General features: G+C 40.7%; 1 protein-coding gene across 1 annotated transcript; it reads left to right on the top strand.

Annotated features, from left to right (window-relative positions):
- On the top strand, positions 1–22,416 carry AKIRIN2 (akirin 2). The gene is made up of 5 exons (XM_039343095.1): positions 1–694; positions 10,537–10,677; positions 18,686–18,835; positions 19,979–20,050; positions 20,269–22,416. Exons 1-5 carry the CDS (start codon positions 490–492, stop codon positions 20,277–20,279), a joined length of 579 nt encoding a protein of 192 aa, XP_039199029.1. The 5' UTR covers positions 1–489; the 3' UTR covers positions 20,280–22,416.
- Positions 22,417–23,644: the final 1,228 nt, after the last annotated feature.

The raw sequence follows: 23,644 nt of genomic DNA, 5'->3' as shown, positions 1-23,644 counted from the left end.
GCATTAGTGAGAGCTGGTTTTTGAATCAGCGGCGTTGTTATTGACGCCATATTGCTGGTGTGGAAGAGTCACAGAGAGACGCGCGACGGCCCCCGCCGCAGTCATCGCTCTTCATCGGTGGCTCCAGGCCGGGTAGCCTTCCGTCAAGCCGCCCCCACCGGCCTAGACACCCTCCCGGATACGGCCCGGGGAGGATTTGCCGCGGGCGGAGCCTACAAGTCAGCTGAGCCGGGCCCAGAGCTCCGGGCCGCTCCCTGGAGACGCAGGCGGAGCCGGCGGCCGGCAGGAGAAAACCGAAGCGGCGCAGAGCGGTGGCGACCGGGCGTTTGACAAGACGCGGCAGCGCGGGAAGCTCTCCCCCTCCTCCGCCCCCGTGTCAGCCCTTCTGGCCGCTCCTGCGGTGCGAAAGGCCCGGTCGGCTCAGCAGCTGAGCCCCTTCCTTTTTCTTCCTCTTCCTCTTCCTCCTCTGCCCCCCCGCCCGACTCGGCCATGGCGTGCGGCGCGACCTTAAAACGGACTCTAGATTTCGACCCTTTGCTGAGCCCGGCCTCGCCGAAACGACGGCGTTGCACTCCATTGTCCGCTTCGGCGGCCGCCGCCTCTTCCTCCTCAGCCTCCTTTGCCTCGTCCCCGCAGAAATACCTGCGCATGGAGCCTTCGCCCTTCGGGGAAGTGTCCACTCGCCTCACCACAGGTAAGATGGGGGGCTGGGTGGGGCCGCGGAAGGGAAGGGGCGGTGAGCGAACGAGGGGGACACAGACTGTCCGGGAGCCCCTGAAACCTGGGAGAGAGCCGGCCTTCCCTCCGAACGAGGTCGGGCCGGACTCTTGCTTTTCCACCGAAGCAGCAGCCGCCGCCGCCTCTTTCTTCCCCCTTATTTTTTATTTTTTTTGCTTTCGCCGTGGTGTCGGCACAATGGAAATGGCCGCCCTCCCCGCGGTGGGGGTGGGGAAGTGGCAAATACGGGAGAGGCCCCCGACGGGGAGTTCGTCGTCCTGGGCTTGCGCCGGTGGCTGCGAGGGGAGGGGAGAGGAGGGGGGACTGTCGGCCTTCTTTCTGTGCCGGGTTGGGAGAGGGGAGTACGCTTCCCACCGCACCTTTGCCACCCCCACCCCTTGGGAAAGCGCCGGCCTGGGCGGTGCGAGAGGTATCGGTGTGGCGGCGAGAATGAGGAACTGGGGAGTTATCGCGAGGGAGGGCGGGCTCTGGGCCGAGAAGGATCGACTGCAGCCCGTTCTCCTGCTCTGCCTTCCCTCCCTCCCTCCCTCGGCCTCTTTGCCCTTCTTCGATCCCCTCCCGGTGCGGGCGATCGATCGATTTGCGGAAGCCATTAACTCTGGGAGTGAGCTCCTTTTTGCCTGAGCATAGACGGCGGGGCCCTTTCCCGAGCCTGGCAGCGCAGGAGGGCGGACCTGGTCGGCGTCTGTCATCAATCACCCAACGTAGGCCGTTTGGGAAAGGGCCGGACCGCTTTAAAGAGGAGAGGATAGCTTTTTTTTTTCCTTCTCTTCCTCCTCCTCCTCCAACACCGCTTGGGAGTTTAAGTCCAAGAGTGCCCACGTTTCCTGAAGCTTAGCGATAATGAGTTTATAACAAATGGAGTGTGTTTAGAATGCAGCAAATAGGCTGTATATATTGGTAAGCGATATGATTAAGGTGATTATCTCGGCTCCTCTCCCAAAGACAAATTAGTGGCAACATCAAGCTTTGCTGTGTTGTTCCTCTGATGGTACGATTACCTCACCTTACCTCACAGTGTGGTTTCTCATAATGACTGTAGCTGGCCTTTCTCCAGTATTGTTTTCATATCTCTGTTGGCCGAAGAAAAGGCACTTTTTCCCCCTCATGCATAGTTACAATTCTCATTCCATAATTGTCTAAAGTGTAGGTGCCTGTTGGGAATGTTGATTTTAGATCGGTTCATAACCTTGTTTGAGATAGGTGGCATTTCCATCTTAGTAAGGAGTGACACTGTACCAAAGTGATTACCTAGTAAATTCTTTTGAAATGAGCTTTAGCTCTTGGAAATGTCTTTGATTTTGAAGGATGATGGAAACTTTAAATTATTACAAGGTCGGAGTTTATGATATTCATCTTATTTCCTGAGACTTCAGGTTACAATCTGAAATATTAATACCATGCCCTATAAATTGGGTAAGTAATTGGCATCCCCAAACTCATGTGTGAACTTTAGTCTAATTTCAACATTCTGCAAGCAAATAATTTGATTCTTCTTTGGCATTTGAGGGAAGGGATTAGATGATGTGGTACTGAGCATTTATTTAGTATCCCATCTAATTTATGTGCTACTGCTGATTTTATTGAGATACTAGAAATGATGGAATATTTCCTGAGTGAGCAGTTTTTAGGGTTAGTAGGACAAATTATGTATTATCGTTATAAAGTAACCATTGCTAAAACTAAATGCAGCCAACTGTTTATTACCACATAAAGTGAGTGACTTCACTGAAAGTAAAACGAAATATTCATCTTAATGAATATTTAATGTAAGTAGGGGTTTAAAATTGATTCAATGCAGTGGACAGCTAGGCATCTCAAGTCATTAAACAGCTTGCAGTCATTGGAAAACACACTTTTGAAACATAAGGAGCTCCTGGAAAAACCTATTAAAGAATAACGCTGTTGAAAGGTATAAATGGATGGTTGGCTAAGCTAAGCAATTCCATTTAAAATAGAATATAGACAGGTTAATTGTGCAGAAACAGCCTTATATTTAAATATTTAATAATGATGTTTCTAAGATACTAATTAAGACAGGAGATCAATAATTCCACACACGTAATTATGTAATTATACGAAATCTGTCACTCAGGTATGTTCCTTTGAAGTGTGAGTTCACAATATATGAATATATTTTCATTGTATTAAAAACCTACATTTCTACCTATAAAAATGCTTGCATCATATAAAAATGTATTAGGATGTAACATTCTGATCTAATAAACATATACTTAAACTACAAGCCCCTCTGCTACTGTGAAAACTTACTGAGCAACTTTGAAATGTCCATTCTCTTTTGGTTGAATCTGTCTTACAGGGAATTTGCACCTGAAATATCCTTGCTGTGGAAGAATAAAGTGTTATTGCCTAATGAATCATAAGAATCATAGAATGAAAGAGTTGAAGAGGTCTAACCCATGCCCAGTGAAGCATTCTACTACTTATAGCACCACTGGAAATACTTTAATTGTTAATTGTGGTGTGTCAACATTTGCATTTACAATTTCCAGTATTATACAGATTTTTATAAAAATGTGTTCCTTGGTGATAATTGTTATAGCATAGCTTTAATTAATGTTAATATTAATTTCTGATAACTTGATATGCTTTGAGGAATGATAGATCTGCAGAATACCTTTGGCTTATTTCATAGTTTGTTGCTAGCTGTCATACTTCTATTATGGGGCAGTTGATAGAAAACAGATGTCCCACATAACACAGGTGCCACTATTCATATTACTATTCATAGTGGCTGCAATTGATATGATAGTCATTAAACATTTTAGAAAATTTCTATATCACATGTTAATTTTCAGGGTAGCTTATATAGATTCAATGGACAAAATAACTTTAACAACAACTCCCAGAATATCCAGGCTGCATTGCTAACTGGAATGCTGGGAGTCCTAATTCAATGATTTACAATACTTCAAATAAATAAAAGCACAAGCACCCTTCCCCCATAAAATAGGCCAGTTTTAAAATGATCAATGCAGTTTTTGTAGATAATAGTAAAATATGTACTAAATTATTTCACAGTTGTAAGATCTTTAAAATGTGTATGGAAAAATATGCAGTGAAGTATATTATATTTTTCTGCATATTTACCTAGAGGTAAGTTATTTAACACAGTAAGATTAATTATGAGTAAAATATAGGTTTATATGCTAAGGTAATTGAAACAAAGTTTTATTTAAAAATCAGCATGATTATATTTGTATTATGGTATATCTACTCATTAATGGATTCTTTTCTATGCCTTAGCTCCTTCAGTTTTACTGTGGAAAGTGGAGGATGTTTCAGAGATTTGAGATGCTTAGGGAAAGAGAACTAGAAAATCTGATTTTAGAAATAGACTATTATTTGCATATTTGAAATATCCCCTGGTAAATATATAAAGTGATAATGACAGGTAAATATAATTATTTTTGATTTAACTGGATTCCACTCCATTTGTCTTGTTTTTATGAAATGTTGCATTTCTTAAAAATTCATGGAAAGATATTCTGTAATAGAAAAGTTCCAGGTTTTGGAATATATTTTAAAATCGCTGGTTATATTTGTATTGTCTTTTCCATTATAACACAGTATTGTTATCTCTGGGATTAAGGCCTTTGAATTTTTATGTTTAAAAATAAAACTTTCTAAATTTGATAAATGAGGGATAAAATCTAACTTTGAAGTTGTGATTCTGTAACTCAGTGGTTCTCAACCTTTCTAATGCCGCAACCCCATAATACAGTTCCCCATGTTGTGGTGACCCCCAACCACTTATACATCACCGGGTGCCAGGGGCGTGGCCAAAGAAAAGGGGAAAAAAATGGCGGACAGCCTTGTTTGGCGACCCCCGTGAAATGGTCATTCGACCCCAAATGGGGTCCCGACCCACAGGTTGAGAACCACTGCTGTAACTGATGTATATTTGGATATATACTTGTTAAAGATGGTAATAAGGAAAGGGAAAAAGGACAGTTTTAGGGTGAACATTGCATCTAATTTTAAATTTTTGTTTGGACAATTATACAGTATTGTTTGTTAATATCATCAGGCTCTCTTCTGCTTCATATTGATTTTCTTGACATTTGTCATCTACACTATAGGAACATTCATATTTTAGTTTTTTTTTCTCAGACTAAGGCTTTTTGTGCAGTGGGCTGTGCATTGACATTGTACACAAATAAAAATTATTTTCTCTTGTTAGCAAACTACAATTTTCCTTCAGTTTGGAAATTATAGTTACACTTTGGCTAGTTGGACTGTTTATAAAAAGGTAGAAGCTCCTCAAGTTGTACTTGATTTCTAGTGACTGCATGAATACATCTATGTATTTATTTATCGATTGTTTTTTTTCAAATTACTTGTGACTCTGGGCAACTTAGCATACAAAGCACTTAAAGAATTAAATTCCCAAAGGAAACGTTATCCAGAAGAAGCAATAGCCACAGTCCCCCCTCCATAAAAATAAAAACAATACCATTCCAGGTGGTAACTTCTTATAATATAAATCCACTAATTATTTATTTTGTTGGATTTGTAAGGCCACCTAATCAAACACAAGGCAGTGTTAGCAAAATACCAAAGTAATACACTTGTATCCTTATTACACTTGTACAGTGTCTTTCCCCAAAAGGTCAGAATGGTGTGCTATGCTGCCGTCAAAAACTTTGAAAGGTGGATTATACTGAGAAATGATCAGTGCAAAGGTACCAAGTGAACATCATACCTGAGTAGGGATTTAAATCTTGAGTTTTCCTGAATTCTCAGTTTTACATACATACATACATACATACACATACATACATACATACTCATTCCATCATGTGATTCCTTTTCAGACTAAACCTTATACTAGAGTACTAATTATTTTATTGCAACTACAATCATCTGTGTAGTATATACCTGGAAGAGTCCCATGATTTACTCAGAAACTTAATGAAAATATATCCAGAATTGTACTATCATTTCTTATAAGTTCAAGAAGAGAATTTTGACTTAGCACGCTTTTGATAAATCAGTTTTAATGAGAACCATATTGTGCATATAAAGTTGTTAAATTACTAGATGGAGGCTTACATTTATTTACAGCAGTGTTTCCCAAACTTGACAATTTTAAGGCATGTGGACTTCAACTCCCAGAATTCCACAGCCAGCAATGCTGGCTGTGGAATTCTGGGAGTTGAAGTCCACATGCCTTAAAATTGTCAAGTTTGGGAAATACTGATTTACAGTATAGCTATTTCAACATTTTTCACAGTTGCTTGGCTTTGAACATTTTTTAATTACCTTGTGAGCATTATCTTAAACTAGTTCACATATGTCTATTTATCATTTGATGACTTAAATGTATAACCGAACCATCAGAGGACATATTTAGAACATTGTAAATAATTCCTGCCAAGATCCAGTGTTAATGGACTTGGCTTACATTCATAAATGCCACTGGCAACCTATGTAGTCATATAAGCCTATGTCTTAGGACATTGTTCCAATAAACTGCTTTTGCAGCAACATTTTAAAAATTGGTTTGGTTGAGTAATAAGTCACTTAGTACTTTGTATCCCAATATTGGTAGTGCCTTATATGAAAAACTAAAAGCGTTGTACTTCACAATTAAAAAAATAGTAAAGTTAGTTAAAATATTATTGATGTGTTCATAGAATATTTTCCTTTGTTATGTGAAATGTACCATACTTTAGTATCAATTTGAAAAAGCATGTAGATATAATGTCAGTTGATTTTTTTTTTACCAGTCTCCATAAAATATTTTAAATATCCTCTTCCATATTTATTTTTATTCCAAAAGTAAAATTATGTATCTAATATCTAACTTAAATAATATCAGAATATTAATTTGGGATATATGTTAATTTTTTCTAGATTTTCCTCTTTTCTTAAAAATTAAAATCCATACTAAACAAAAAAAACCTGGCTATTCTCCTAGTATGATCAACATGAATCCGCCTCACAAGGTCAGGTCTGTATATATTGCTTGAAGCAGGAATAGTTAGTATCTAGGATGCTATACCTGGAAGAGCACTTGATTGTCTTGAAGAACTAATATGTCTTGTTTGCTGTATATCCACTGATTACTAAATAATAATGACACTTTTAATAATAGCGTAACATACATTGAAAATGTCAAGCTATGTGTCAAAGGGAAACTGAGGTTATAGATGGCATAATAGGCATAATGTGGAAGTGGTGCTATTTACATTATTGTGATGGAACAATGTTTACATTATTGAAATGGAACAATGTTGCATCATATTTCATTGAGTCACTAAAAATTGGGATATGACATATTTGTATAAAAATATTATGAGAAGACATCAATGTCATATTGATTTGTCTGTAGTTTCTCCTTTCCCCACTTTTTTTTTCTTAAAAGAGGAGCATTTGTCTCCTTTAGTAATTTGGCTCTTTACCATTTCTCCAGGAATTCTCTGTGATAAAACAATGAAGTCTGATCTAGTCATTAGATAGTAATTTAGAATGTGGTTTACTTTGAAATTTGCTGTAAACATTAAAATAAAGAGATTTCTTAACATTTCTATTGGACTGAAATTTCACATTTGCTACTTCATTTTGCTCTTTACAATATTCTGGTGGGATTTTTTTTTAATTAAAACTGAATCAAAGATGAATAGCTTTCCCTTTTATTTATCAGCATTTCTGTGTCTTCAGCCACTGGTACACTGAATCTTTTTTATTCTAAAGATACTCAAAGAAGCCCTCAATATTGTTCTTAGCATTTTTTACCAACCTCAACTCACTTCAAGTTTTGTCTTCCTGACATTAGCTTTGCCAGTCCTAGAAAAATCCTAATGTGTCCCCTTTTGGTGGCAAATCTTCATGAGCATGCATATTTAAGCTCACTATCCAGCTGCATTTAACAACCGTCTTCTAAAGGAAGTTGGGAGGATTTTATCCAATATATTTAAATAATTATTCAAATAATTCAAACCACAATATTTTAATTAGGAAGATTTTATTCTCATTTATAGTAATAATGCATCTTTGGTGTTTGATAAAAATGTAAATTCATCAACATTCAGAATGTTTCTAGACAATGCATACCATATAAAATTATTTTGTAAATAATGAATCTAGAATAAACGCTGATAACACTAGTGAAGTCACTTGGAGTTAAATCAGCTCAAATTCAAAGAGAATTAATTTAGATTTCCTGCTTTATTCAGGGAATCTGCTACAAACTAATTACATTTAGTACACTGGCTTTTTTTGAAATACCAAACTCTTGCTATATTAATGGAATACTGCAACCTCACATGCTGATAATCAGTTCTTTTGAATTTTTTTATCTCAGGTAAATTCTTAGGATTATCCCTGACAATCTATATACTAAACATTTTGATGACATACTTCAGGCAAAAGCTCGAACACTAAAGACTTCAGGAATGTAGTCTGTTCACCATTTTGTTTTACTTTATCTTCAAAGTCATATTCAAATTCTTCTCCCTTTTCCAGGTGTACTCCATCATACTGTCTTTTCATTGACGTTGTCTTTTCACTTTTAGAGCAGTTAACTGTTCTCATTTCCATATTTTTAGTACCCTACAATATAATTAGAAATTATCTTTTTGAATTCTAATCATTTTCTGAAATCTATTTTCCATTTTATAAAATAGATTTATTTTATTAAAAAGTCAATGATTTTTATATGCCCTGAAAGAAAATCTATAGAAATGTTGCTGATGTGTGGAATAAACTATGAATTTGACTTGATGGCATATTTAATAGATTTGTGATCAGGTTGAAACCAGATTCTTGCAAGTTGGTACTTTTCTACAGTAACTCTTGCTAATCCCTTTAGTAGGAGGAATTGCAGCTGCTATCATAAGACAATTAAGGGGGGAGAATAAGATTCCTGTCTTTAGCAATATGAATAGAGTACACATCAATAGTAAGTACAACTTTGCTAATAATTTTAGCAAGGGTGGCTAGTTGGTGTATTTGAGTTACCTGATGCTGTTATGGATATCCTTATGTTCACTGTTGTCTCCAGTGGCCCTTAAATGAATTTGTTTGCCTAAGAGGTTCATTATTGTGAAATATTGGCTCATAGTTTTCTCAGATTAGAGATGTTCTAACTAGGTGATTGTTCATCTGAGATTGTTTCTACCATTTTTCTTCCTTTCCCCCTTCAATATTTTTTTTCTAGGTATAAATTTATATAATTATTAATTGAGCTTAGTTATTAAACTACGCTTCCATTGGGACTGCCTGTAAGAAAGAATGGAGTCCATAATAAGAAAAGTTGTTTGGTAAATTGAAATAGCTAGCAACCATGAGTTGTTGTACATCTGGATTCCAAAATAATATATCGGGGAGAGGCAAGTTTTTATGTGAATTGCAGGGCTTAGATCTCCAAATGTTACAATTTTATATACAGATAATTTAATGTGCTTTTTGTTATAATCTTGGTGCTAGATATATTATTTGCTGACAGAATAAAATACGTTTCTGAGGTTTTTGTGAAGCAATTAAATCTTCTTGGAGATATAACAGGCAAGCAAAAATATACTTCTTTGGTCATGGACAAGATTCTCAAACATAGTGGTATCTTGGTATTCATCCTTAAATAGTTCCAGAAAGCATGATGAGTTACAAAACCAATGAATATCAAACAGATTTTTCCCATAGGGAATAATGTAGTGAGTCATAAGGCAGCCAACACGTACAAGTTTCTAGCTTGTGCATTGAGTACCAAACAAACAATGAGTACCGGGACAAAATTTTCATGTCACAATGTGTTGAGTACCAAATTTAATAAGTTTCAAAGCAGTTGAGTACTAAGGTACCACTGTAATAGAGTAATGGCTGCTTCTGTGGACACTGGACAGAAATCATTGGATGAGGGACAAGAAAGGCAATGCTGAATTTTCACAGAAAAAATATAGTAGCTTTCAATATAAAATATGTTACTTAATTGCTCCTATTGAAGATACTAATATGTGTGCAGTGAACAATTACAGGTAGTCCTGGACTTAGACCATAATTCAGCCTAAAATTTTCATTGCTAAGCAAGATAGTTGTTAAGTGGGTTTTGCCCCTTTTTATAACCTTTCTTGCGACAATTGTAAAATGAATCTGGCTTCCCCATTGACTTTGCTTGTCAGAAGGTCGCAAATGGTGAACACATAACACCAGGACACTGCAACTGTCATAAATACATACCAGTTGCCAAGAATCTGAATTTTGATCACATGACCATGGGGATACTGCAAGGGTTGTGTGAAAAATGGTCATAAGTCACTTTTTTCAGTGTTGTTGTAACTTCGAATGGATAGTGAATGAATGGTTGTAAGTTAAAGATTACCTATATTGCAAAACTTGTGGATGCTTCTGTAATGTAACCTAACTAGTAGAACAATATTATATATGTGTAGGAATAAAAGAAGTACATTTTATACCTTTCTTGGTCTGAAACCTGAAAAGATATATGAATTATATTTCCACTAGTGCTAAGTTGTGGAAGGAAAACATAGGTGGTTAGTTTCCATGCTATTATTATCTAGGAGAAAGCAGGAAACACTATCAGTGGGCTTAATGCTGTTTTCTTTATTTCATATCTTGCAGCTATATGAAAGGTGTGAATAGGGTTGGAAATTGTAGAATGATTTTTATTTGATAAGTTTAGTTGGTAAGTTGAACTTCTGAAACAATTGACAATACCTGTAACACCATTTGTTAGAGTATTTTCTTTTAATTTAAATTGTTTGAAATGATTGAGATAGAATTCATACTCATGTTCAGTACATTTCTTTTTTCTAGAGCAAATTCTGTACAATATAAAACAGGAATACAAACGCATGCAGAAGAGAAGACATCTAGAAAACTTTCACCAAACAGATCCTTGTTGTTCTACTGATGCACAGTCACAAGCATTTCTTCTTTCTGGACCAGCTTTGCCAGGTGAAGATTTTAGAATAAGAATGCATTTGAATTTAGGTCAGATTGTGTTTTTCTCTAAATAGAGAATCAAAAGAATCACAGTGATATATTAGTATTATTACTAGCATGAGTTTTAAGTTAAAATTTAATGCTGCTTATCCAGCTGAATAGATACTGCTAGCAGGTTTGGGTGTTCCACAGCTTGAGCCATCCTTCCTGGGTTAGAAATCTTCCAGATCACACTTGTAGGGGTAGGGCTGGTGCAGTAGGGAGAAAGAAGGGAAAAGAGACACAAAATCTTTTTTCATTTATTTTATTTTTAGTCTATCAATTTAAGGGCTTGAGGTAGTTTACAGTACAAGCAAAACAATATAAACCATCAACAATCTGATTAAGCCCAAGAATTATCAGTTTCCATATACATGTAATAAAAAGATCTTGAAGGCCTGGAGGTTGGGGACATCATCTTGGGAGGCAGAGCAATGCATAAGACACGGGCACTACTGAGAAGGCACCTCATCAGTCTTCACAGCTCCTACTTTAATTGTGCAACTTAGGACTTCAAAATTTTACAACATTTAGGTTCTTGGAGTAATTTTTTTAAAATTATGAACTGTTTATGATAAGATAAGATAACCCTTATTGTCATTTTTTTACTACGGGCACAACGGCACACATCAAAAATGAAATTTAGTTGCCCGCTCTCAAAGTGAAACACATACATGACACACACATAATATTTTAGTGATATCCCTTTCCCAGCTTTTATTGAACGAATTTGGCATGATAAATGGAGTTGGAATAACCCGTATTTTATGTTCAGAAGTGAATTGAACTGGATTTTCTTTCATTTGGGGGGGAGGAACTCTTAACAAAGCTAAACCTTACTGGAAAGAAGAAAGAAAAATAATTTTGTTACTTTCTCAAGCTCTTTAACTATCCATTGTTGCTTCCCTGGGAACATTGCTATTAGACTTCCTAATCATGGTTGAATCAAAAAGAAATGATGGTTATTACAGTGCTAGATTAAGACTAGGAAGATCCATGTTCTAGTTCATCCTCACTCATCAAAGCTGTCTTCGAGCTAGCCACTTGCTCAAACCATTCTACTCTATGGTATGCCTCCTTAAGCTTCTAGACCAGGGGTCTTCAAACTTGGCCCTTTTATGACTTCAGCCAGCATGCCTGGCTGAAGAATTCTGGGAGTTGAAGTCCACAAGTCATAAAAGGGCCAAGTTTGAAGACCCCTGCTCTAGAGAAAAGGCAGGATGTACATCTAACAAAATTAATATAGCTGGAGTAATAGGGCTGTAAGGGGAAAGAAAAATTAGTGAGTTCTCCAGTGTGATGATTGGAGAATCCACCAATGGGTTTTGCTTGTCTTCTTCCCGTAGACCAGTGTTTCTCAACCTTGACAATTTTAAGGCATGTGGACTTCAACTCCCAGAATACCACAGCCAGCAGTGCTGGCTGTGAAATTCTGGGAGTTGAAGTCCACATGCCTTAAAATTGTCAAGGTTGAGAAACACTGCCATAGACTAAGTCAGCCAGTTTTGCCACGCCTCTCTTCCTGGGCCCTCCTCTTCCCAGTCTCGACTTAGTCTCTAGCCCAAACAGACATTCAACTTGGCTCCAGGATCAAATCATTAGATCAGGTCGTATTTTTTAAAATTTCTTAACTTCTACTTGAAGGGGGGGGGGAGTGGAAACGAATGGCTGTTTGGTTTTGCAATCCCAGCTGATTGCAAAGCAACCGCGAGGCTTGTTCTAACCTCAGCTGATTGTTGGAGGACAAAGAGCCAGGTGCCATTTTGGCACCGCGTGCACTCCAGGGCGAAAGAAGGATTCCACTTCCAATGCCCTGCCCCCCCCCCCAGGGAGAGCCTCAGTTAATTCCTCTGCGGAGCAGCTGAAATTCCTGATTTTCAGCCTACTCATTCCAACCGCAGCAATAAGGACTCCGCGGGGCTTCCCCGAAGCCCGGCTGATATGGGCTTCCACGCGGCTTCCCCAAAGGCCAGCTGATCCGCGGAGAGCTAACAGGGTTCCCGCGGCTCCCTCTGCACAAATTTGTCCTGAAGCCCAGCTAGCCGGCAAAGGGCAAACGGAACTCTAATGTTTTTCGGGAAACTCAGCTGAACTGTGGAGAGCGAACAGGTAGATCAGTCACCATTTTGACTCCACGTGTTCTCTGGAGCGGAGTGGGGGGAGGATTCAAGCCGCTTTCCCTTTTTTTCAAAGCATCGGAGTAAAGAACTTTCTTCCCTCTATTTAGCCAGAACTTGTTCCAATCTCTAACAGATTGTCTCCTGGACTAGACCGGTCCTCCACCAGGCCTCTTAATAGAGATTTCTCTCAGTCTTGGCTGAGATATCTCTTTGTGCCAGTGGCAGACACAAACGCTGCCCAGACAGCGCAGGAACCCTCCGTTAGCCCCCCTGGTTGTAAGAGGCCAAGATCATCCAACTGGGAGGCGGCAGGCAGGATCAAGGCCAAAGCAATATCCGGCAAAAGAGACAAAACACAGCAGAAGACGGTCTAGTCCAGTGGTTCTCAACCTGTGGGTCGGGACCCTGTTTGGGGTCGAATGACCATTTCACTGGGGTCGCCAAACCACGCTGTCCTCCATTTTTTTCCCTTTTCCCTAGCTGTCCTACTCCCTCTTATTGGTGGCCACACCCACTTGGGGGTCACCACAACATGGGGAACTGTATTATGGGGTCACGGCATTAGAAAGGTTGAGAACCACTGGTCTAGTCCCACCTACTTACAAGGAGGAGGAAATATTGGTCCGATGAAGCCTAGTCAGGAACCTCTGGAAACAGAGGCTGATGCAGAGCAGGCAATTGGATCTCCTCTAAGTGAAGGGCCTGAAGGCCCGGGGACAGCAACAGGTCCTCATCTCTCAGACAATCATGGAGTGTTGTCATCAGAACACTTACAATCCCTGATATCTCAGGCCGTCGCCGAGGCCATGGCCTCTTCAAAATATCATTGCTCCAGAGCTGGGTCTGTTACTTCAAGAGGTCATTCCTACCTTTCCCAAGAGGAAGCCTCTGTATACCAGGACTCAATTTCCCCCTCTTGGTCCTCCAGAGGCAGGAGATCTCCTGTGGCGGACTATGAGCAAACGGATCAGGGGCTGTCAGAGGACAATGACATATCCCCAGACCCTCCACCATTCGCGTGTCTCTTTAACCTCTATTCAAGTCCCTGTTCCACAAGGCCAGCAGCACCGCCAAAATTGAGAGACCTGTGCTTCCTCAGGAGGGACCTTCACCTAGTCAGGTCACAAGCAACAGGGTGTTCTCACAGCCCACTTACACACAACAATTTATTCCCTGCCCCCCCTCTTCTTTGATACAATTCAGAATAATCTGGGGGCACCAGGGTCTTTTCTTCCAATGGAGGAGGACAGACAAGCTGTTCAACATAGACTTGGCCTTATCGGAGGTAATAGAAGTTCCGACAGTTGATGAACCTCTAGCTGCGCTTTTCTCTTCATCCACGGTAACCGGGGATGCGGCAGAGGCCCTGAAGTCAGAAGATAAGAAGGCGGATCTCACCTTCCGCAGGGCACACCAGTCCTCGGCGTGGGCAATCAAAGCAGCCATCTCGACCTCCTTTTTCGCTAGGACTTCGTTGCTCTGGCTGCGCCAACTCCAGACGAAGACCTCCCTGGAGGAGGAGAGAACCCACCAGGAATTAAGAAGGTTAGTGGTGGCAGAGGAGTTCATGGCGGATTCATCCTTACACGCAGGAAACTATTCTGCAAGGGCAATAGCGTACAACACTGCATCATGTAAATTGCTGTGGCTCAGACACTGGCAAACCGACATTAAGGCAAAATGGCGGTTGGCGGCAGCGCCCTTCAAGGGCGGCCTGCTCTTTGGTGAGGCAAAGTATTGGCCCACCTGTCAAGGAGAATGGAGAGGAGAGTCTCCTCCTACCCCCGCAGACCGTCCTTTCGATCTGAGGCAGGCCCAGAACAAAATTCCTTTTCCCGTCCCTATCAGCCCAGATCAGACAGACAGGGCGATAGAAATGGCAACAGGGATAGATTCAGACAATTCCCGTCAAAATGGCCCTTTTGAGGAGCGAGGGACCGCCCCTTCCGAAAATCCAAGTGACAGGGAGGACTCCCCCATTGGTGGCAGGCTAACCCTTTTCGCTCACAAATGGCAAGCCACACCACGGATCTTTGGGTCTTAAATACCGTCAGATTCGGCCTCTCACTGGAATTCATCTCCAAACCCCCGAACCGTTTCATACCTTGCCCATCTCCAAAAGATCCGACCAAAAAGAATCTTATCAAGGAGGCCATCCAGCACCTCCTGGACATCCAGGCCATAGAACTGGTGCAAAAAGGGTAGCAGGTACAGGGATTCTATTCCATCTTATTGATAGTCCCAAAGAGTTCAAGGGGGGGTGGAGAGCAATTCTAGACTTTAAAAGTCTAAACACTCACTTGGCATACAGAAGATTCAAAATGCAAACTCTCCAGTCAATATTAGCAAGCATCAGAAGGGGAGACCTCCTGACATTCATAGACCTGATGGAGGCTTACCTTCACATCCCCATACTTCCGAAGCACCGGAAGTTCCTCAGGTTCTGTCAAGCAGGGCAGCATTTTCAATACAGGGCCCTGCCCTTTGGACTTTCTTCAGCTCCCAGAGTATTCACAAAGATACTGGCGATACTTGCTGCACACCTGCGAACAATTCAGGTGCGCATCCAATGTTATCTGTACGACATTCTCATCCAATCCTCGTCAGCACAGTCAGACCCGACACTAACAACCCTTCAGGAACACGGGTTCTCAGTAAATTTCCAAAAGAGTCATCGACCCGTCTTCTTCATCTGGGAGCTGTGATAGACATACTAAAGTGTGAAGTCTTCTTCTCCCGAGAACACAAAAACAGCATTTGAACCCTGGTCAGGCTGATTCGAAAGAAGCGAACCACAACACTGGCGACACTTTCCCACTTTCTGGGAAAGATGATTTCTTGTCTAGCAATCGTGCCCTGGGCACGGCTACACTCCAGAGATCTGCAGTGGTTCCTACTCCCATTCCAAAAAAGGGGAACCGGCTCCTCCAACCGAAGAGTAAGGGTTCCACCAAGGGTACTGAAGTCGCTCCAGTGGTCGTCTTCAGCGGTGAGAAAGGGACATATGTTCAAGGAGACCGACTGAGTCATTCTAACCATGGACGCTAGTCTATTTGGTTGGGGAGCATACCTGCAATCACAACTGGCACAGGACCAATGGTCAAAGAAAGATCTAAAACACAACATAAACTGGTTAGAGCTCAGAGCCATACACCTGGCCCTCCATTACTTTTACAACACAGTGGCGGATCAGCATGTCCTAGTTCTCACAGACGTGGCGGCCAAAGCCCAGGACAACCGACAGGCACACGGTCCAGGTCCCTCATGACCGAGGCCCAATCGCTGGGAACCTGGGCCGAGAGCAACCTAGTCTCCCTCAGGGCCGAACACATATCAGGAGAAACAAATCAACAGGCAGTCTTTCTGAGCAGGGCAACGGTAGACCAGAGTGGAGCCTGCACCCAGCTCTCTTCAGGGAAGCATCAGAGAGGTTCGGCCACCCAGTGCTGGACCTATTTGCCAGCCCCAAGAATGCTCAGCTCCAGAGGTTCTTCTCCCGTTTTCTGTCACTGGGGGCAGAGAGGGCAGATGTGTTACAGGGACACTGGCCAGAAGGATTGCTATATGCCTTCCCACCGTTTCCACTGATACAGGCAACCATCAGAAAGATATTGCAGGAACAAGCAGAGGTGATACTCATTGCACCACACTGGCCAAGACGGCCGTCATTTGCTGACCTCGTAAGTCTACATCCCCTCTATGGAGGATTCCGCATGATCAAATCTCCCTCAGCCAGGGGGCTCTACTACATCCAGAGCCACAGTGGCTCCAATTAGCCGCCTGGCACTAATTTAGAAGGGGAGACCTATTCACCAAAAGTCATTAAGACGATACAGGCCTCAAGGAGGCCTACAACTAACAGAATTTACGACCCCACATGGAAAAATTACTGCAGCTGGTGCGCAAGGCGGCAGCTAGACCCCGTTAGTATTACTATTCCTAGAATCTTAGGAGAGGGTCTGGATAGGGGCCTAGCACCCAACATAATTCATAGACAGGTGACCGCTCTGTCCACCATTCTTACATATTGCAACTCTGAACCACTGGCCAAACACCCAGTAGTGCGAGCCTTCATCAAAGGCGCAACAAACAACAGACCACCAGTGGTCCACAGGTATCCCTCCTGGGGTCTAAGTCCTACAGGCTATTACTTCTCCTCCATTTGAACCTATTCGGACCTGCACATTACAGTACTTGACCCTTAAGGTCGCATTTCTGGTCGCCGTTACCTCAGCAAGGCGCATTTCAGAATTGGCAGTACTATCAGTTAGAGAAGATCTCTGTGCCTTCCACACGGACAGGATGGTCCTATGTCTGGACCCCTCCTTCATTCCCAAGGTCAATTCCCTATTCCACAGGGCACAAGAGGTGGTGGTACCAGATTTTTGTCCTCAGCCCTCCCATGAACTGGAGCGCAAATGGCACACCTTGGAAGTTCGCAGGGCCTTAAGGCAATACATAAAGCAACGGCACCCTTCCGTAAATCGGGGGCCCTGTTCGTTTCCTTCCACTCGCACTAAGGGGTTGAAGGGTCACAGCATCCAAAATTGGCAGGTGGATCAGAAAGTGCATAGCAGAGTCATACCAGGGGCAGTCGCTAGCAGTTCCTAGACAAATCACTGCTCACTCCACTCGCAGCGATGCAACATCAGTGTGGGCGACTCAGGCACCAATTGAGGAAATATGTAGGGTGTCGACATGGGCATCACCCTCCCTTTTTACAAGACACTACAAGCTAGATAAGTTCACATCGGCGGAGGTGTCATTTGGCAGGAGGGTCCTCCAATGCGTAGTGTCAGGAAGTGGGACACAGGCCCAGACGGCTTCCCACCCACAGGGACAGTGAAGCTTTGGCACGTCCCATTGGTGGATTCTCCAATCGTCATGCTGGAGAAGGGGCGTTGTCTTTCTTGAACACCTTTTCTCAGAATGACGATGGAGAATCCACTCCCACCCTTAGGGCCAGTCAGGTCCTGTGATGGGAAAAGATTGAGCCAGCACACAGAAACATAGCCAACAGCTTTGCCTCAGTTGAGACTGTGAAGAGGAGGGCCCAGGAAGAGAGGCGTGGCAATTGGCTGACTTAGTCTACGGGCAGAAGACAAGCAAAACCCATTGGTGGATTCTCCATCATGCTGAAAAAGGCGTTCAGGTAAGACAACGCCCCATCTGCCCCCCTCTTCTGTCTTCAGGTGCACTGTGGAGTGGAATGCATGAGAATTCTGGGTCACATTCACTTTTAGCCATTTGTAAATAAAACATCTGAATGATTGTAGAAATTTGATATTTCTACCGTTACTACATCTGATGGATCTTTGTTTGTTTGGAAAATTTATATTGCTGCTTACTCAATGGCGGCATACTTCTATAGTTCTAACTTTGTGTGGGTGAGTGTATGTGTGGTGTGTGTGTGTGTACCTTTAAGTCAGTTTTTCATTCATGGTGACTGCTTAAACTAGTCCCTGCAGTTTTTCTGAGCAAGAGGTTTTGGAGTTAATTTACCTCGGTCTGCTTTCTATGCTGAGAGTGAGTGACTGATCCAAGGTCACCCAGCTGCTTCCTGTCAAAGACGTCATGGTCTCCCAATTTCGAATCTGGTCCCTTGTCCACTACACTAAATTGGCTGCATAGTTCTATAATTGCTGATTTTAATACATGGCCAACATTTAATTCAGAGGCTTGTACTTAAAATGTACTGAAGCCGGTGGGTTATAAATGCAGTCTTTTCATTAGAGTTTAAGTTTCCATGATTGTTGTAATCTGATTCTCAAAGTACTTTAAAGTGAACTGTTATCTTCATTAGTCTTCTGGAAGATCCTCTCAAGCATACTTGAATTACTTCTGGAAATATTTGTTCAAAGGTACTTCATCTGCAGCGTCACCACCACTGAAAAAAGAACAGCCCCTCTTTACTCTCAGACAAGTTGGAATGATCTGTGAACGCTTGCTCAAAGAACGTGAAGAGAAAATCCGTGAAGAGTATGAAGAAATCTTGACCACAAAACTTGCAGGTATGATAAAAACAAAATGTACGTCAACTGTTATATTTTCCATTCTGATGCTCAGCTTGTTGATATGTTGTTGTATGACTACATATTTCTGGATGGCAATTGCTGTAGTTTACTCTGGCTTCAAATAATGACCTTTCTGCTTTGCAGGAACAGCTTGATTAATTTACACCACTTAACTTTGAAATCATTTAGTTTTTTTAGATGTTTTTCACTATCTTTAAGCACAGTAAAGATTAATGTTCAAGAATTCTGAATGTTCTTAGCCAACATTTGGTGGCTTCTAGGTTGCTTGCTTCTTAGCTTGACAAGTTACAGTCGATGAGGAAGGAGAGGAAGATGGGATACTATAAGAATCAGTTAGCACTCTGTGTCGACTCAAATTTTCTTAGAGGAGCGTTTGACTAATTATTAAGATATCAAGAGTTACTTATATGCTGCAAATTTCCTTTTATAGGAGAAGGTTTCAATTGTGCAATAGAACACCTTCCCCTTAACTGCTATATTCCCACCAATTTGTTTTGGGATAACTTTACCCTTGTGAAAAATGGAGGAAAGGCATAACTGTTATGCCAGCAGTTGAGATATTTGCATATATCTCCATATGTTATATGCAGTGGAAATGTTATTTGAATTTCTTGAAGCATTTGTCCTTAAGATGACTAGACTTTTTTAGTAAAATCTTGGTAGCATACTATTATCCTTTTCTGCATAATTAAGAAAATACTTTTCAGTGCTAAACGAAATGTAATAAAATACTGCAGCATGATGTCCCTAGGCTTTGCCACTTGTGACCCTTTGAGGTCATCCAAAACGTGCAGACCTAGACTGGAAAAATGCTTATTTGTTCAGTCATGATACTGAAGGAGCTGATGCAATATGGATAGAACAGGGGACAATGGTTTATTTTCATGAGGGAAGGCAATTCATCATCCCCTTGACATTCACTCTGCATTTCTTCAGATGATACCACAACCCTAAAAACAAATTTTAAGAAAGATTCATGTTTTAGCAAGCGTATTCATCTTTGAATGCCAAACATTGAACTCCATCTCTGCATGCAATGTTTAAAGAATATTTTCCTTGTGTTGTCTTGTAAAGAAGCATTATGTATGGTACCTTACTTTAAATATTCTTTGATCACAGAACAGTATGACGCATTTGTGAAGTTTACGCATGATCAAATCATGCGACGATATGGAGAACAGCCTGCAAGTTGTAAGTATTTTAAGCTATCTTCCTTGATGTTAGATTTTGGTGGTTTGAGAAAGTAGAATGGGGTGGAATGGAACTCTCTACTTCTCTACTCTTCTAAGAGTGGAATCATCCCAAAAGTGGAGTGGTCTTCACTTTTTAACTGGGTTTCTTGCTGTGTTTTAGTTGTGTACGTTCTTCAGTTATATTATTTCTTGACTTGATTCTTGTTTCCTTTTCAGATGTTTCATGAATCATGTTTTCTGCATATGTGGGCAGCCCTGAAACCCTGTTCTATTGTTGCAAGCTGTCCTTTAAAGACTTGCAACAATGCCATATTCCCTCCCCCCCCCCCTCTGTATACACTGGTTATTTCAAGCTTTTGTCAGTGGCAACCACTCTTATGCAGCAACTGGTTTTGGAGTGCTCCCTGATGTCAGTACCACCTGGATGTGGACCTTTGCTACCTGTTAATACCAGTGGTCTCATTTGCTGTATCATTACAATTTGGCTTCTGTTAATAAGTTTGAAAAGTAAAAGGATTAAAGCTGGTGTATTAGAGCTCTGCCCTTAACTGGTTGTGTAAATAAAAGTGTAGAATGACACTTCTGACTGAAGTTAGTGTGGTTTTCATAACTGTGCACTGCAAAGTTGTATTCACAGTTAAATTAGAATGTAATCCCTGGACAACTTCTAAGCAAATAGCCCACAGTACTGCCTGTGAAATAGTGAAGGAGGGCATTTTTGTATTCCATGACTTTTTGGGGGGTTAAGAATGGGTTTATATAAGTTCTCATTTTTGTAGGTTTTATTTATTCTATCAGTCTTTAACAAATGTTTATTGCTGCAATTTTTCAGTGTATCATTGTTTTACTGCCCTTGTAGTACTGGAATTTAGTTGAAAGAATAAAACATTTACTTCTAACCTGTGTTTTTACCTATATAAGTGGCATTTTTGCCATCATTCAAATAAAATAGATGTGAGTGTACTAAATGAAACTTCTATGTTTAATATTTATTAGGTAATAGTTCAGAAAGAAAGGTATAGATATGAATGTTTTAGAAGCTTTGTTAAGGTTGACAGGCATGCTGAGGGCGAATTTGAGATTTTGTAGGTAATTTGGGCCCTCATCAAGCATTCCTTTCCCGTAGTAAGTTGTATGAGCGAAGAGGGTATGGGCATGCTACCTTCATTCCTCCATAGCTTTCATCGTCCTCATATGTAGAAAGGTGAATCTTCACTGGAGAGCCTTCTGTAGTCACAATCCTTTTTGTATTGTTTCTCATGGAAAATCAAGTTTCCAAACTGTTAGCAAAGCCTTCACTGATACTGAAGGTTGTTTTTTTACTATAGGCAGCCACCTTCCTGCAAGTGAGGCTGACAGAAATTATGGGTAAAACAGGTATGATCTCTTCAAGTTCCTCTCCTCACAGGCATACCTTGCATAACAAGTATACCTGAATAATAATTTCTGACACTCAGAAATGTGAGGTTAGCCAAGATGCTTTTTGAAGCAGCGTATCTTAAGGAACAGTTATTCACATTTTGAGAAACTTTCTTCATCCCAGATTAAAGGCATTTGAAATTTCATTGCTTTGGAAGCAATGTGAGGTTGAAGAAAATTGCCTCAATATTTATATCGGCGTTTTAGTGGCTGTTGTTTTCCAAGTTTAAAAAGAACATGTTCCCATATACACCTTATTTAACGGATCATTTGTTTTTACTTCTGTTATTGTGACCGAACTCAATGTGTGAACCTTTTTTTAGGGAGTTGCCAGATTTTCCTCCTTGCAGCTGCAAGATTGTAAATTTGCCATTTATATGGATAAAGAAAACTTGATTAGACCTTTTGGATTACTTTTCTCTCTTAAGTGGATCTATTACATTAATGACTTTACAGTGCTGCTGCTACTGAAATCACTACAAAGGCATTCTAGTTATACTCTCATGACTTGCATTTAAATACCCATCTATTCACCTCTCTGCTTTGAAACAAATTCTTTATTCTAAGCAAGAAGTTTGTATTCTTTTATCTTCCTGGCATGTATGTAATTTTAACAAGATTTCTATTACAGAATTTCTGCCATTTTGATTCATGGATTTTAATATGCTTCCGCTATACATTTGCACTGGATTGTTGGCTTTGAGCCTTTGAAAATCTAGATAAAGGGGCAAGAGTATTAAGCACAGAACGGACTTAAAACACATGGTGTAGTTCACTGCTGCTAAGCTCAAGTGCTTTTGATTCCCTAAGGTCTGTGAACTATAAGAAAATTGCTCTGAGCTCTTTGGAAAGTGATGTAAAACATGTATTAAATATGGGGATGAAGGGCACAGATGTAGGTTCACTGGAATATAGTACCTTAATTAAAGTGTTTACATGCTAAAATGCTAAGTCTGTTCTTCTCCTGCAGCAGTATTCATGAACAGTTGGTAGCCTTGCAAGTAGAAATCTCCCTATGGGGTGGTAAAGAAAGCCTTCTTTGTGCATTATTGGCAATTTGCTTTACATGTCATTTTTCTTGCAAATAGTTGCAGTGTCTGTTCCTTGCAAAAATGTGTTTGCATATTTATATTTGGGGTAAAAGGTTTATTGAGCGGCCCTCCCACATGCCAAAATGATTAGCTTGGGAATGTCAGTTTGTCTTTAATTAACAAAACTGGAGCTGAAAAACTGAAAATGTTTCAAAGAACAATAGTCCCAGTGTTATGTGGTGATTAAGATTCTGATTTGGACCTGGAAGGCTTAAGTTGAATTTCTCAAAATTTACATGAAGCTTACGATATTACATTGGGCCAATTCATCCTCTTGCAATCCATTCTATACACTTTTGGAGATAAAATTAGGGGAACCTCCATGAAAGCCAGGAATTTCCAGAGAAAAGATAGGCTGTAAATGATACAGTAACAGGAAATTGATTTTAAGGTTGCAGTTCTAGTATGAACAAAACATTCTAATTTAACTAAAAACGTGGCTAGAAGTTTCACAAACCTGGACACCATAGAGGTCACTCAAGATTTATATAACACATTTCCATGCATAAATGTGTTAACTTGAATGAAGTGGACAATGTGATCTATAAAGCAGCACTTTTTTTTTTTTTTTAAACCTCAAGGATGACTTTTTCTACAAGATTGAAGAAAAGGTACCATGACTTTAAGGAATCTATCTACTCATTGAAGGTTAAACTGACCTAAATTAGCTTCTTCTAGTGCTTTTCTTCTAAGCTAGGAGGGAGGTCTGGAAGTGTGCACCTTTGAAGTAACTCTGCTATCAACTAAAATAGTGTTTCTCAACCTTGACAATTTTAAGGCATGTGGACTTCAATTCCCAGAATTCCACAGCCAGCAATGCTGGCTGTGGAATTCTGGGAGTTGAAGTCCACATGCCTTAAAATTGTCAAGGTTGAGAAACACTGAACTAAAAGGAAGCCTGCATTTTTGAAGCCTGAGTGATCTAAATTGCTGCCTTGATAGACGGAAGGTAGAAATAGATTGAAGGTAGAAATAGATTGAAACTAAGTGAACCAAGGTCAGCTACACGATGAAGTGTATGTGGATAATCTATCCTTTACGAGTTGGAGCTATATGTCCATTTTCTCTGCATGCAGAAAAGA

The sequence above is a fragment of the Crotalus tigris genome, unplaced genomic scaffold (genome assembly GCF_016545835.1).
Source record: "Crotalus tigris isolate CLP2741 ecotype Arizona unplaced genomic scaffold, ASM1654583v1 scf7180000017833.3397121, whole genome shotgun sequence".
Classification (NCBI taxonomy): domain Eukaryota; kingdom Metazoa; phylum Chordata; class Lepidosauria; order Squamata; family Viperidae; genus Crotalus; species Crotalus tigris.
Note: the sequence above shows the minus strand (reverse complement) of the source record. Positions and strands in the feature narration are given on the sequence as shown.

What these genes read in the sequence shown, in the direction of transcription:
- AKIRIN2 (XM_039343095.1), top strand. Translation starts at nt 490, where the DNA reads ATGGCGTGCGGCGCGACCTTAAAACGGACTCTAGATTTCGACCCTTTG. An exon ending in GTCCACTCGCCTCACCACAG is followed by an intron (nt 695 to 10,536) that starts GTAAGATGGGGG and finishes TCTTTTTTCTAG; the next exon opens with AGCAAATTCTGTACAATATA. An exon ending in CTTGACCACAAAACTTGCAG is followed by an intron (nt 18,836 to 19,978) that starts GTATGATAAAAA and finishes CTTTGATCACAG; the next exon opens with AACAGTATGACGCATTTGTG.